This window comes from Anticarsia gemmatalis, chromosome 3 (genome assembly GCF_050436995.1).
Source record: "Anticarsia gemmatalis isolate Benzon Research Colony breed Stoneville strain chromosome 3, ilAntGemm2 primary, whole genome shotgun sequence".
In the NCBI taxonomy this organism is placed as follows: Eukaryota; Metazoa; Arthropoda; class Insecta; order Lepidoptera; family Erebidae; genus Anticarsia; species Anticarsia gemmatalis.
In genome coordinates this window covers 10537708-10553163 of record NC_134747.1, presented here as the reverse complement: position 1 = coordinate 10553163, position 15456 = coordinate 10537708, and the positions used below count along the sequence as shown (strand labels likewise).

Sequence of the window (15456 nt, the reverse complement as noted above, 5' to 3'; positions counted from 1 at the left end):
CTGTCTGTATTTCGGTACTATTATCGAGAGTTTCTGTTCTAAAGCTACGTGACGTGTAGTAGGGAGTTTTCGATTATGACATTTGTTTTTTGACAGTATTTCACAGTATCATGAACTTCAACAACAAAAAGAAAACAAAACTCGTTTTTGTAATAATGCGGTAACAACAACAGCGATGTTTTCATTTTTTTAACAGAAAACATTTATATTTATGAGTGATAATCAAGGAAAGAGTTATTTTACTTCTTGGTAGCATTAGTGTAAAGTTTTACCTGTGTGTACTTTATGTATAGTCACAACAATGGAAAGACGGAAAGCAAGTCCGGAACAGCTCAACATGCTTTTGCATTTCCTAGAAGAAGATAAAGAATTAGCCATTGGAAAGTTTACTGGACTAGAAGGAAAGATTCGCCAAACAAATGCATGGATAAAAATAACCGAAAAGTTAAATGCTAATTCAGGTTTTGGTTCTGGTGCTATAAAAACTCCAGATAAATGGCAACAGGTACAAATTATATTATAAATATCTGTTCCTTCACAAATTTTCTGGATCGTATAAATTTTCTGTACAAGTCTGCATCTTAGCCATACTAATTAAATTAAAATTATAAGTTATACTTTGCCCAGCAGTGGGACTCTTCTAGGGCTATTAAAATAAGTTATATTAAAATAAATAATAAAGAAACGAACTACCTAACACTAACAGACATTTAGTTGCTTAACAGTTTCCTATTTTTTATTTTATCACATTTTATTTTCAGACTTGGAGAGATTGGAAATCAAATGTGAAGAAAAAAGCATTTAAAATAAGAAAAAATCGGTTCACACCAGGATGTAATGCTAACATACAGCTCACAGAAGGTGAAGAGAAAATATTAAGGCTTATATGCACTAATACATCTGTTTTTGGCCTGTCTGGTGTTCCAGAGACTTCAGTCATTACAAATGCTATGGTGAGACAGCTTTACTGATTTTTAGAGTAAAAATTATCTTTACTTCTAATAAGATTTCATCCTATTTTTTAAGAGCCCATGCTTCCTGATTTCAGCACACTTATAAAAATATATAATTATTTAAAAAAAAGATATTTATTTGTGCTGTGTTCAATTTGATTTGGCCTATTCATATTTATTATAAAACTTTTTACATACCTAATATTGCCCTCTGTTTCAGGCCCCAACACAAAGTACTGGACCTAGCGATGACATTTGCAGTGCTGATCCATCTGCTAGTGGTTTGGTAATTACTTACATAATTATTTAATATGAAAATTGCGCACTGGGCCAGGCAAAAACAAAAGAACAAATAAATATTTTACTATATATATTATTCCTCAGAAATGGCCAACAGATTCACAGCACTTTACTGCAGCAGAAATAGAAATGAGCCTTGCAGATGGAGTTGGTACAGATCCTGATGCAGGCATGGGGCCAAATGAAGTATCATCAGCTCCAGTCACAGGAAAACCTTTGTGGAAGAGAGGCAGGCCAGTCAGTGAGTTATATTCTAAATCTATGAAAAAATATGTGGTGAACCTAAACTCCACCTAAACTCCTTCTACTCTATGGTAGATGCCATATATTAATCATATAACGATTTGGCATTCTCTGTCAATAAATATATCAAACACGTAATGCTCGTATTTTATTAATACATAATATTGGCGACGAGGAAAAACTGAACCTAAATGGAAAAGCTACGTAAAAAACGGAGCACCCTACGTGGGATGCTCACCAGACTCGATACCTACATCGAGCAGAGGGCGACGATGTCTGACGAGGACATCACCGCTCGCTCCGCAGCCTTGAAGGACACCATAACAGCACTGCGAGAGTTACAAGAGAAGATAGAAAACAAAACCATAGATGATAACGATGAAACAGCGTATTTACACGAACAAAATTACGGCTACGAATTCGAAGAACTTCACACTATTTTAGTATCAAAACTTTTAACAAAAAAAACCATTATTCAAGGTCAGCGACAGGAAGACCAACATAGAATATACCAATACCATAAGATTATACCAAAAATACAATTTAATCCTTTACATGAATCAGAAACGTTCAATAACTTTAAAAAACGTCTGGAAGTGTACTTTAGACTTAATGAAATTACTGAGCCCCACATGAAGACAAATATTCTTCTGTCTACATTATCACCAGAACTCCATGAAAAATTATGTGATTTAATAGCACCAGACGAACCATTGAATAAGACATTTAACGAAATTACTGAAACACTTGACGACTACTTAGACCCAAAACCTAGCAAATGGGTTCTACAACATAAATTTATATCGAGAACTCAAAAATCGGATGAAACAGTAGCGCAATACGCCGCAGATTTAAAAAAGCTCACTACCAACTGCGAATTTAAATGTCAACACTGCCAGAAAAACATTTCAGAAAGCTTTTTATCTCTTCAACTCATAAGAGGATTGAAAGATAGCGACGCACGTACAAAAATTTTACAAGACCGAACAGTATGTACATTTAAACACCTGACACAGATTGCAACATCTATTGAAATGAGTAAAGCAGAAAATACATCAATGCTTCCGAATGAACAACCAAGTAGTGACAATATCAATAAAATTTCCACTGATTCCTACAATAATTCAAAAAAATCTCCTTTTAGAGGAATCACACCAAGAGATTTAAAAGGGAAATGTTTCCGCTGTGGTTTAAATCACGAAACCAAGAAATGTAGCGCTATAAACATAACATGCTATAAATGCAAGAAGGTCGGACACTTAGCTAGTGTGTGTCTACAACGGCGCTCAGATGCGAAGCCCAGTAAGACTACACCGGATATAAATCAATTAAACGACTCAGCGATAAGCGATGATGATGAATGGAATGATATTAATGTTATATCTGGTGAAACATCCGAAAAATACATGATAACGGTACACATTGAACATGCTAAGATAAAAATGGAATTTGACACTGGAGCCACACTTACTTCTATGTCATTACGAGACTACAGAAAATTGAAAATCGGCAAAAGAATCTTTAAAACTAATATAAAACTCAAAACATATACCGGCGAAGTAATCGAACCTGCAGGTGTTGCATACGTTCAATGCAGATGCCAAGGAAAAGAATTCCACGGTAAATTATACCTCATCAACAACAACGTTGACCCCGTTTTTGGCCGGAGTTGGATGAAAGAACTCGAAACTCTAAATTTAGCAGATATAAAAACTTTACAGCAATCAGAAAATCTAGAATTAGACCAGCTTTTGGAACTTTACAAGACATCAGTATTTCGATCCGACTTAGGCGAAATACCCAATTACAGAGGACACCTAAATCTACAAGAAAACACAAGACCAATTTTTATCAAACCACGTAGAATACCGTACGCTTTAAAAACCAAAGTGGATGAAGAGATCGAGCGACTATGCAAACAGGGTGTCATCACGAAAGTCGACCACTCTGATTGGGGTACTCCAGTGGTACCAGTTGTCAAACCGAATGGGAGTATCCGATTGTGCGCTGATTATAAAGTTACACTAAATAAAGTCATACAAGATGAACAATATCCAATACCTATGATAGAAGATATATTTGCAGAGATGAACGGAGGTAAACTATTCTGTACACTCGACATCACCCAGGCATATCTCAACATGACAATGGATGAAAAAAGCGCAATGCTACAAACACTAAGTACGCATCGAGGCACTTTTAAGGTGAACCGCCTAATGTTCGGCGTTAAGGTCGCGCCGAGCCTTTGGCAGAAATTTATGGATAAACTCCTTCAAGATCTCGAAGGTGTAAAATGTTTCTTTGATGACATCATCATTCAAGGCATCAACAAAGAACAATTACTACAGAGACTTAAGCTCGTGTTAGACAAACTAAAAGAAAGTAACCTACGAGTAAACAAAAATAAGTGCCACTTTTTCAAAACAAGCATCGACTATTTGGGACACACTATCGACAAAGAAGGTCTACACAAAAACAGAGAAAAGATTAACGCAATAATTAAAACAGAACGCCCAGTCAACACCGCAGAATTGAGGACATTTCTTGGAATGGCAAATTTTTACAACAAATTTATACCCAACCTATCATCGATCACGAATCCACTGAACAACTTACTCAAGAAAGAATCTAGTTTTCGATGGTCTACAGAATGCGAACAGAGCTTTATACACATTAAAAAAGAAATTCTAAGCGAAAGAGTACTTATACATTTTGATCCCAAGAGGCCCTTGGTTCTTGCAACAGACGCATCTCCACTGGGAATCGGAGCAGTACTGTCACATAGACTCCCAGATGGATCAGAAAGACCGATAGCATTCGCTTCCAGAACACTATCGGATAGCGAGAAGAAGTACAGCCAAATTGACAAAGAAGCTACTGCCATATACTGGGGATTGAAGAAGTTCTTTTATTATTGTTACGGTAGAAAATTTATCCTAGTGACAGACCATAAACCACTGACAATAATTTTCCACCCACATCAAACGTTACCAGCAATGAGTACAATGCGATTATTCCACTACGCTCATTTCTTATCTGGATTTGACTACAACATTGAATACAGAACTTCGCCTAACAACTCAAATGCAGATTACCTATCCAGGTTCCCAGTAGAAAACACAAAGGCAAACAAAATGGACCAGAATTACAGCTTTCAACTTCAACAAATACATACCATTGATGTCAACCCAAATATCATAGCGAAAGAGACAAGTATTGATTCCGATTATACACCATTAGTACTCGCATTACAAACTGGCCGATCACTTAAAACGCTCGGTTACAATGATAATGAATTTACTTTACAAGATGGATGTATACTAAGAGGAACGCGAGTCTTAATCCCAAAAACATTACGCGAACGAGTGCTGGACGAACTACACCTCGGTCACCCGGGCATTGTGAAAATGAAGCTACTGGCCCGCAGTTTTGTATACTGGAAAGGAATTGACAATGATATCGAAACAAAAGTTAAGTCCTGTAGAACATGTAGATTACAACAAAATGAACCAGAGAAAGCACCACTACACCACTGGGAACACCCAAAGGGCCCCTGGCAAAGGCTTCATATTGATTTTGCCGGACCTGTTTACGGATACTATCTTTTAATAGTTGTAGACGCATTTTCGAAATGGACAGAGATTATACCTACTAAATCAACGACAAGCTCTTGGTGCATCCAAAAATTGAAAGAACTATTTTGCACCTATGGAACACCTCTACTCCTTGTCTCAGACAATGGCCGACAATTCGTATCGGGAGAGTTCGAAAAATTTCTAAAAAACTGTATGATTTCGCACAAAACCTCTGCTCCATACCACCCTGCAACCAATGGACAAGCTGAACGATACGTACAAACAGTCAAGAGAGTCTTACGAAGCTTAGAGGGAGAAAGGGGTAATCTTCAAGAGAAACTTGTTATGGTAAAAACTCGCCTCAGACGGACACCAAACTTGAATGGTCAGACACCTTATCAGTTAATGTTTGGAAGAGAAGTTCGAACAGCATTACACTGCATGTTTCTAAACACCCATAAGGAAACTACATCAAAACATCAAGAGATCAAGGTCAGACAGTTGGAAGTCGGCGAACGTGTACAGGCCCGTGACTACACGAGTGCTTCGCACCGTTGGCAGTTTGGTACTATCACAAGACGTCTAGGCCGACTTCATTACGAGATCCGCACCGACAACGGCGATGTCTGGCGCCGACACCTCAACCAGGTGTTGGCTGCATCTTATATTCAGAACAGCTAAGAGGTTAGGAGGGGAGAAATGTGGTGAACCTAAACTCCACCTAAACTCCTTCTACTCTATGGTAGATGCCATATATTAATCATATAACGATTTGGCATTCTCTGTCAATAAATATATCAAACACGTAATGCTCGTATTTTATTAATACATAATAAAATATATTGTAGCTGATGGGTCCTTAACACAATTTTTACTTGCAGGACTTGTACACGACAGATTGCTTAATTTAGAAGAAGAAAGAATAAGAATTGAGAAACAGAAGCTCTTAGAAAAAAAGAGGTGTAATAATATAAGACTAAAAATGGAAAAAGACAGGCTGGAAATAGAAAGACAAAGAAATGTCTTGTTGGAAAAGTAAGTTTTTTTCACCTTTCATTTGTTTGTTTACAGTAATTATTATAATTTTTCAACTTACACCCAGTCTTAACCTTGTGAATTATATTAAGTGCTGTATAATTCATGATGTTATTTTTTCTTTTCAGGCTTTTGGTTGCTGTAGAAGCTGTGGCGCATCGATAATAATATTTTATACACATTTGTACATGACTATTTTTTTATCTTTATAAATAAGGACAACAATAGCAATAATCTTTAGATGAGACAAGATTGTGTAGGCTAAGTTTGTGATATTAAATATTTATAATAGTTGTATAAATTTTGAGTTATTTGAAATATTAGTGCTTTCTACCTTATAATTTTTTTACTCCCCTACAGGACTGATGACTTAGTCATCAGAATGTGGTTGGCCTTAAAATGTCTGAACCATATATATACGGTTATCTCATTCCAAACTGACCATGGCCACGATATAATAATAAAGTATTTGAAATAAGCCTTAAAATTGGGAAACATTAAATTATGTAGAAATATCTTACCACTGACTGTAAAACGCCTAAAATTTATCAACGAGACAGTCGAGAATGTCCATTCATTATGCTTAAAATCTAACTTTGTAATAATCCCAACTGTCATTGTCAAAGTGACAAGATTTTGAACTGTCAAAGTAGAAAACATGTGTTTTGATTGTTGTTTTGGTACAATAATTAAGGATTAAAGAAATAGAAGCTACATTTATGACAACAATAATGGAAAAAAATGATTTAGATCGAGAACTAATAGGGGTTCTTTTCCCAGGAGTAGTTAAAAATGACGAGAAGGCTCTTGCTTGTTTGGGCGGTATCAGGAATATTTCACATGTTTGTATTCGTTTAAATACTTTATATTTTGATTCTAAAGTATATTTTTATAAATTTGCGGTCATAGTGAGTAAATTTGACGGTTTTATTTCTAGGTTTACAGTCAAATAAACAAAAAGCGTCTGGGGTTATCCTACCAACCAGATAATCCCTTCGTGAGAAAGATTTTTGCCACATCTAAGAGAACAGCGGGAGTATTACTAAAGGTTAAGGTTAAGAAGACTAAAGTAGACAACAAAATACAGAGAGAAGTAGTAGCAACCAGTGTTGTGGGATGTGTTAAAACTATGTTTAAGTTTGAATGTAAGTACACACCTACTTGAAATATCTTTATGTGTGGTGTTCCACACATAAAGATATTTTCCGATGAATTAATCGTTACTATTGTTGCAGCTATGTGTGACTTCCAGTACTTGCCAGTACAGCGACAGGGATCTGCAGAAGGACCTTTAAACTGTATCTTAGAACACATATTACCTTCAGGATTAGATACATATAGTGTTATGATGTGAGTATCATTTTAATATTATCTAGTCAATAATAACTTCAAATAAAAACATAACAAACTAAGCAATATCATGGGTATTTTTAAAGACGAAAGCATTGACTAAAGTGTTAATATTAGAGAGGAAGTAAGTAAATCTTTTTCTTACAGGGAACCAGTACCTCTTTGTCTAATACCTCCTTCCTTCACAAGGTTTGAAAAACCTATACGATACACATACACTGAAAAGCGTTATCTCACAGACCGGTCATCACCGGAACAATCCGTTGGTGAGAGCGTTCACAACAAGATTAGATCATTAAGAGCTTCTCATGTGGCTCCATATATATTTAGTTTGAACAGTGATATGCCAACGAAACCTAATGATAGCTCTTTAAGTTTGAAAGCATTTAAAGAAGAACTCAACCCAACTATTGGTCAGGAATATGAGGCTGTTAAAAAGGTAAATATTTTGAAGATATTATTTTAATATTAAGTCATTTCAATACTGTGCTGTAATTTTTTATTTAAGCCTCAGCAGTGAGTAGAATTAGGCTGTAAATGACAATGATGATATGTGATAAAGCTAGACATCTTCAATCAACATCTTTTTTGGTTTTAAAAGCCCCAGTATCGTCCAAAGAAAATAAATTGATAATGTTCTTTTATCATATATTTACTTGAACATAATAACTAATCAGGCCTTTATAATTTCAGCTGTTTGAAGAGAGACCAGTGTGGTCATTGAACTTAATAAAGTTCCGCACAAAGGTCAGGGGTGCCTCATTGAAAGTGATAATGCCCTGTGTAGCTGTCTACCACAAGACAGGGCCTTGGAGGTCAATGTGGGTTCGGTTTGGATATGATCCTAGGAAAGACCCAGAGGCTAGAATTTATCAAACTTTGGACTTTAGGCTGAGGCATGGGCGTAAGTTAATATTACTTAATAAAAATGTTACTACATAAAAGCATTTCACATCACTCGCATTTTCGTAGCGTATCTCAATTTCCTCGGATATTTTTCGTAACATTTACAAATGTTCTAACGAACTTTAGGAAAATGGTTAGTACCCGCGTGCTTCTGAGTTTTACACGCCAAGTGAGCAATTTATCTATGCAACTTTTTTAACAGCCACAACAGATAATCAAACTTGTCAGTTCATACAACTATTGTTGCTGATTTTCTATATGGGTATATTTTTTTATAGAGGGCATACGCACCCTGATAATGTCTCGAGACGAGCCGTCAGCATCACCATCTACTTCTCGCAAGGTCGGCACCGAGCATTACAATGAAATCCCTGAATCGTGCGTGTACTTCCGACCAGACACCGTGCCAACACAGAGGCATATATTCTACCAGGTAATTGAGAATGATTTCGCTTCTAAAATGGACCAAGTGTATTCATAGCCTCTTAATCATAAAAATATATGAAGTTATGAAAGGCTTATAAAGTGTTTTGTTTCTTTCACTCGTTAGCGAAATGAAAAAGAGAAAACATATTATAGTAGCTTTTTAACTAAAATAGTTTTATAGTGCGTTTATGAATAAGAGGGATAGTCATTATCTTCAGGCCATCTATATTTTATACGAGGTTCGAAGAATATAAATTTTACTTGTGCACTAAATATTTATTTCGATTCATGGGACTGCCCTGAAACTGAATTCTGTCAGAGCAATTCTTCGGGGAATTCCCTGTAACTTTTTCACAAAGATATTAAAGATTGTATTGCACCAAGGTAGTTAATAGTTTGACATAGGAATACATATGGAAACTGGTGTAACAATTTATCGAAGTTTCAGTGTTATGTGTACTTTGTACGCCAGTTAATAATAATATCATAATAACTATTGTTTTTAATAGGTTAGTAAGAATTATCTAAACGCGAACAGACTTGATAGAGTATAGTTTCTTGAGTCCAAAGATTAATAATACGCAACACAAATACTGTAATTAATCAGTAGTCCGATGTGCGATATGTACCATTTAGTGTACGTTGGACCCGTGACTCAGTGATGGATAATCAAGGCATTACATATTTATATTTATGCTAGTGTCTTATGCTCATTAAAGTGCAATCTTATTTTTTTTAACTGAATACATTTCCATGTTATTAGCCAAAAGCCGTATAAGATCGAGACAGTAATAATAGTAAATAGTTGCATAATTATTTTATTTATAATCATTTTATATTTTTAAAATAATGGCTTTGGTACTTAGCATTGCTCTTATGTTACGGGAGACAAAAAGCGGACTCTAATTTTAACCAGGACCAAAAAAATATTTTTGTTCATTAGAATCGAACCTACGAGCTCCCGAAACAGTAGCGTGGCCATCTTTACCATTACGCCTATTCGTCCGAACGCAAAGATTTCCATATAAAAATACGCACATATATACACATATACCTTACAAAAGCTCATAATATCTCTAATAAGATTATTGGTTCGTCAGTTCTGCGACGTGAAGATCCCCGAGGTGCAGGACATCCTGGCGGTGGCGCCGCCTCCCGGCTACTTGTGCCACGTGAAGCGAGGCTGGCTCCCGGCCGCCACGGACGAACACGCGCGCGACCACATGTTCAAATACATGAAGAATACTCTACTCTCTTCTACCAATGCTGATCTTTCCAAGTTAGAGGTAAGAATTTAATCGACCACTACATTTCAAGGCTTTCGGCAAGATATTCAATCCTCGAAAAAAGCCCTTCGTTGCTCTGACGAGCAGAACAGCTTTAAGAGATCTTCCGAAATATTTCGAGTATAAAAAGTTATTAGTTTCAAGCGATTGTGCCTGGATAACTTCAAAGACATTTGTTATATTTTTGTTGTGAATTCAAATTAGGTTAAAATTACAAACTCATTAATAAATTGCAATTAACACCTATTGTCAATAATCATTGTAGCTTACTATCTACTTTACAATTAAATAAAAATACAATTACGATTAATTGCGTAGTGGACAAATGTTGTGTCTAGTAGTCTAGTGAACTATTATGAGTCATGACGAAATGCGTCTGCAGTTTTTTTTGCTGAGACAGTATTAAACTATTTTTTACCAGACGATTTAAGTGTGTTAGTATTCTACCATGCGTTATATCAGTGATCAATGATGAAATACTATTTGACATAAATACATATTTCTGTTATATAAATTTAATAAAACCATACGCAATTAATTTTGCGCTTCGTTCAATTTCGTAAACGCGACAATTATTTTGTTCGCGAAAGATGTAATATTTTGACATTTTGAATGCACTTGATTTAACGAAGTTATATTTTTGTACCGTATCTTAATTCTTGACTTTCATTTACCTTTGAATTGTTATAATGATTTGTTGATTAATACATTCTTAATCAGGTAATCGTTGATTAGCTTTTATCCGTAAAATAATACGAACGCATTTTCCTTCAACTTTAAAATCATTTATTGTAGCAAATATTATCCGGAGTTGTCGTTTCTTAAATAATTTTCGAGCACAAGTATCTTTGAAAACTTTATGATGAGATCATAAACTAAGAAAGTATATCATGTGGGCTGCTCTGCAAAACACACTTTAAGCATTAGGGCTGTATAAGAATGTCTAAACAAAATTATTACGCACCATCACGCCGACTGCGATCACTGACGTCTAATAATTTCTTAAATAAATCTTCTTTATCCAATTCTATTAGCCTCTACAGACAAATTGATACATAAACTGCTACTTAGATTTGTTAAATGTTTTCTGCTACATCATGCTCTGTATGTTTTACAGCAAGGTGACGGTAGCGGCAGTGAAGACGACTCCAATTCTGATGACGACGGACGGACAAGTGAGATGGATCAAACTGAAGATCAAATTGATGAGGCGTGATTTGAAATAAAAACAGATTAACAACTGATTGTTTTGTTCTTTTTTATAATTTCCGTACTAAGAATTGCTCTTGTGTCCCGGGGACTTTTACTAACATACAAATAACGGACACAAAGTACAACCAAACTCGAAACAACTATACGTGGATCGCTCAAATAATTGGTAGCGGCATGGCGACCTTAACCACTGCGACAGGGAGGCAGTCTCCTGTTTATGTCCCTTTCTCGGCAGTTTTAATGTACCTCCCCATTCTTCTGAAGATTTTTTGTTTACTTAAACCTTGAAGTTATCGTGAGGAATAGAAATAGGTACTTTATGGTGTATTTTTAAGTAAGTATAAGAATTTGACAATATAATTTGTTCAAACATCCTTCGTCCGCTATGTCCTCACAAGGTCGGCCGACTCATTACTAATCGGTAACTGATAATAGGAATCAAAGTTCACGTAATCCATTCACAGCGGAAAGTTCCTGCATAGTAACTTTTATCTATGGCCAGGCTTATCGAGTCCGGGGGCTCTGTGTTCCAGTGACATTAACTGATGTGCGTAATTGTATTTATTTATAGTTAAAAACAGTTTTAATCGACGCTACGTTAAGTATGGACCAAATAAATAATTCAACGGTCTTTTGAGCAGTTAAATTAGTAAGGATACATAGTTATGTATACAAGGTTATATGCGAATTTCACCCGCCCGTAGAAGTACCAATAAAAGAATTACTCTTTGGTAAAAGTAATAATCTGGCTATTAATAGATATAAAATGAAAAATACATCACACCTACAGGAATATTTAGTATTACTTAATTACGAAAACCGTACCTTTTTAGATCCATCGTGAACTGACACTGAAAAGTTGATAAAATATGACTTTTTTTAATTAAACAGGTAGGTACCTACTTGATCTACCTTTTATTGTAATTTGAAAAATGGTAGAGAGTAGATATTGAGCAAATTTAAGTGTATAGATAATACTAGTTACTAGGGCCGGTTTAGATAAAGTACGTATAATATGAGTTGTTCGATAGTAGATTTTATCGGTCAAACAATACCAGCTGTATTATAGAGAATAGGTATGAATTTTAAACACCAACTACTGACCTATTTACAAATAGAAACAACTTGTTTTGTTAGTAAAAAAAATATGGTTATCTATTTGTTGTTATGATATTTTATTTTATTACAAAATACCTACATAAATATGGTTTGAAGTTATGTAACCTTAATCGAATATTAAACCAGACGACAGAAAAAGCTAGTACCTATAGGAGTCTACTATTAAATCGTTTGCCATAATAGGTTTGTAGGTACCAATGTATTGACTGTTACCTATACTAATTGTACCTACTAGGTAACGTTACCCATCTATTTACGAGTTTTCTCAAAGAAAAATCATACAAATAGGTACCTAATCATGTACAAATAAGTAGGTATGGTTCAAAGGTTTCTTATGGAAACGTTGTAAATGATTGTTATATTATCGAATTATGTTTGTACCTATCAAATAAATTGCACATAACAAAGTATTGTCACGCATTCGCGTGTGTTGCACTTAGGACAGCTCGGTAACTCATCCTTATGACAAAGATGTTTTGGACTTAAAGAAATAATAAGAATACTAAAGAATCTCTAACATAACCATTGTCTTCGAACGTTTCAAAACAAAGAAATTTAAAATTCTGTTTACGTTATAATATTATGATAATGTAATGTGGGTTGTGTAGATACATGTTTGGATAGTTTTTGACTACCGTTCAGAGGGATTGAAAACTGCTACTATTTATAGGTACTACTTACTGTCTATATCTGAAAGCTTATAGCTGAAAGCTTATTGAATAAGTTTGAGGATCTCAGTGAGAAGAGAGAATGAATTGTTTGTAAGCTTTTGATCACTGCGCTGATCGGAGGTGTCTTAGCATTCCAGCAGAAATCATTTAACTGGAATTGGCTTTTTAGGAGTTTTTAGCGGGGCTGGTTGATTTTATATGATTGAAGTTAAATTAAACAGACAAATTGAATAGGAGTAAGAAAATTGTAAGAAAAGTATGTATTATTGTGATACAAAGTCTGAAGCATATTTTAATTTAAGTGGGTAACAGGTAGATATTAAAAAATATAATCTATCGAAGCAGTTCATTTTAATACGCTTGCATGTTTACTTTTCGTCTTCTAGGTCATGTATTTAATTGCCGTAACACTATTTTAACACTATAGTCCTCGCGTATTTTTAGAAATAGATAGTCGGATTACTCAATACTAATAATAATAAAAAGCTTAATATTGTTATGTTTTAAAAACACGTCCTTACTCATATTGAAGGATATTTCCACTCACCGGGGTGATAACTGGAAATTTTCTTCCTAATTTTATTCCCAGTTGCCACCCTGGGGGACAGTGTTACACAGAGGGGACAACTGGGAATATACCATCTCCACTTTAAACTCACGAAAAAACTTACTTTTTAGCTATAGTAAAACAAATAATAGTAGGGGTCAAAAATTTCCAGAGGCATAGATCTAAAGAAAATCTAAGCTCCACATACCTAGTAGGTATGTAGAATTAGGTTTTTCATAAAATTTTGGAAGTAGTTATAAAATAGGTACTTTGTGGTTTGTGCTCATTTTGTAAAAAGCGTGTGAAGGGGTATCTTTGAACCCTCCATTTTATACCATTTTTTAATTACCCGGAAGTACTTTTTGGTGCGTTGGTGCACTATCTATGTTCTTTGGAATGCTAGTCTAGTTTTATGTCTAAAGATCGACTCATGTACTTCGCAATATTTGATTAGTTTTTTCAAGACACCTTACATTGCATTTAAACAACGACAAAAATGACCTATTTGATGAATATAAAAATTATTGTCGCACATTGGAATAGGCGAATTCTTGGCGTAGAGATAGTGGATTGGCGCTACATTTTAGTTGGAAAGTGCAAAACGCAGCTGAGTGCAATATTGTAGCCTGAGTTCTTTCTTTGGTTGTCTCCGTGGACAAAGCGAGGGTGGCGCTGTCACTACACTCACTATCACAACAGCGCATTGTCTTTGTCAACACATCCAACACACGCATGAGTCACGCACATGGACATTGTGTTCAGTCGCCACACTCGCCACACTCCGCACTCGCCACAGGGTTCCTTGATCTGTGTACTACTGACTACATGCACACTCCTCATATAATAGATAAACAACGATCTTTGGAACGGCCCTAGAAAAATTAAACAAACAAAACGCTCATCCTTTGTAACAAAGCAATTATTTAGAACAGAAAATTAAAATGCAGTATTTTTTTATGCAATCGTATTATGTTGCAAAATGTTTGAATTTTGATAGATGTTGTTGCTTAATCGTGTTTCGGCTAGTAGAATTCTATGAAATTGTATACCAGACATAAGTCTTCATGTTTAAAAAAAAAGGTTTGTTTTTCACATGAATTTCTTAGCTGAACAAAGATTTGCGATGTCATGTCACTGAAACAATTATTGGGAAAAAAGGCACATTTCACATTAGCCTTTTTCATCAATAGGTAGAGTCTCTTTTGATCTACAAACGACTTAGACTGTAAATCAATCTGAAAATTAATATTTCTAACTCATTTTCTGCTCTTGCCCTGCCTTCTGCCCTGTAATATTTCGTTCATAATAGAAGCGACTGTAAACTAATTTCTTCGTAAATAAATAAAAATAGAGACCATCCACTTGGTAATTCAGTGATCTTCCAATACTTACAAGAATATATTATAACTTGCATAGACTGTTAATCATTTCTTCTGTCTGTAAAAGTAAAAGGTCTCGATGATGCCTCTAGTTGCATAAGAAAGATTATTTCGTAATCGTGACTCTGTAAAATCTATTTTTGTTTTTGTCGAGTAAATGTAAGTAATTGAAAAAAACATAGCCTCGTGTTTCTTAAATGCGTCTTTTTTGTATTTAACTAAATAAATATGCTCGTTCCGTTGACTAAATTAGGCTATATTTATTTATGTATCTCTACATGGACAAAACTTTGTAAGATTGTCGCTTATTGTCTCACTTCGTTTTAAGTCTTGCCCGCATATTTTCTAAACTCGTCAACATCTATAATTAGAAATAAGGTTCGCAGAACTTTGGAAAATTATCTGCATTTGAACATTGTTACGATACGGTTTCCTGTATCTCGATCGGAAATAC

At 35.0% G+C, this 15456-nt stretch overlaps 2 protein-coding genes across 2 annotated transcripts; both read left to right on the top strand.

The window, feature by feature from the left end:
- Positions 1–89: 89 nt before the first annotated feature.
- LOC142987617 (uncharacterized) lies at positions 90–6407 on the top strand. The gene is made up of 6 exons (XM_076136502.1): positions 90–505; positions 762–953; positions 1174–1239; positions 1338–1494; positions 5953–6106; positions 6235–6407. Exons 1-6 carry the CDS (start codon positions 302–304, stop codon positions 6269–6271), a joined length of 810 nt encoding a protein of 269 aa, XP_075992617.1. The 5' UTR covers positions 90–301; the 3' UTR covers positions 6272–6407.
- A 324-nt stretch (positions 6408–6731) lies between these two features.
- l(2)37Cd (general transcription factor IIIC subunit l(2)37Cd) lies at positions 6732–11318 on the top strand. Its single transcript, XM_076136499.1, has 8 exons — positions 6732–6948; positions 7044–7251; positions 7342–7456; positions 7604–7895; positions 8150–8360; positions 8641–8795; positions 9889–10074; positions 11192–11318. The coding sequence occupies exons 1-8, from the start codon at positions 6826–6828 to the stop codon at positions 11288–11290; spliced, it is 1389 nt and encodes a 462-aa protein (XP_075992614.1). The 5' UTR covers positions 6732–6825; the 3' UTR covers positions 11291–11318.
- The last annotated feature ends 4138 nt before the right edge of the window (positions 11319–15456 follow it).

Bases quoted from the DNA above. Each gene is read 5' to 3' on its own strand.
- LOC142987617 (XM_076136502.1), top strand. From the start codon at position 302: ATGGAAAGACGGAAAGCAAGTCCGGAACAGCTCAACATGCTTTTGCAT. The intron at 1,240-1,337 runs GTAATTACTTAC...ATTATTCCTCAG, and splicing joins ATCCATCTGCTAGTGGTTTG to AAATGGCCAACAGATTCACA. The intron at 6,107-6,234 runs GTAAGTTTTTTT...TTTTCTTTTCAG, and splicing joins AGAAATGTCTTGTTGGAAAA to GCTTTTGGTTGCTGTAGAAG.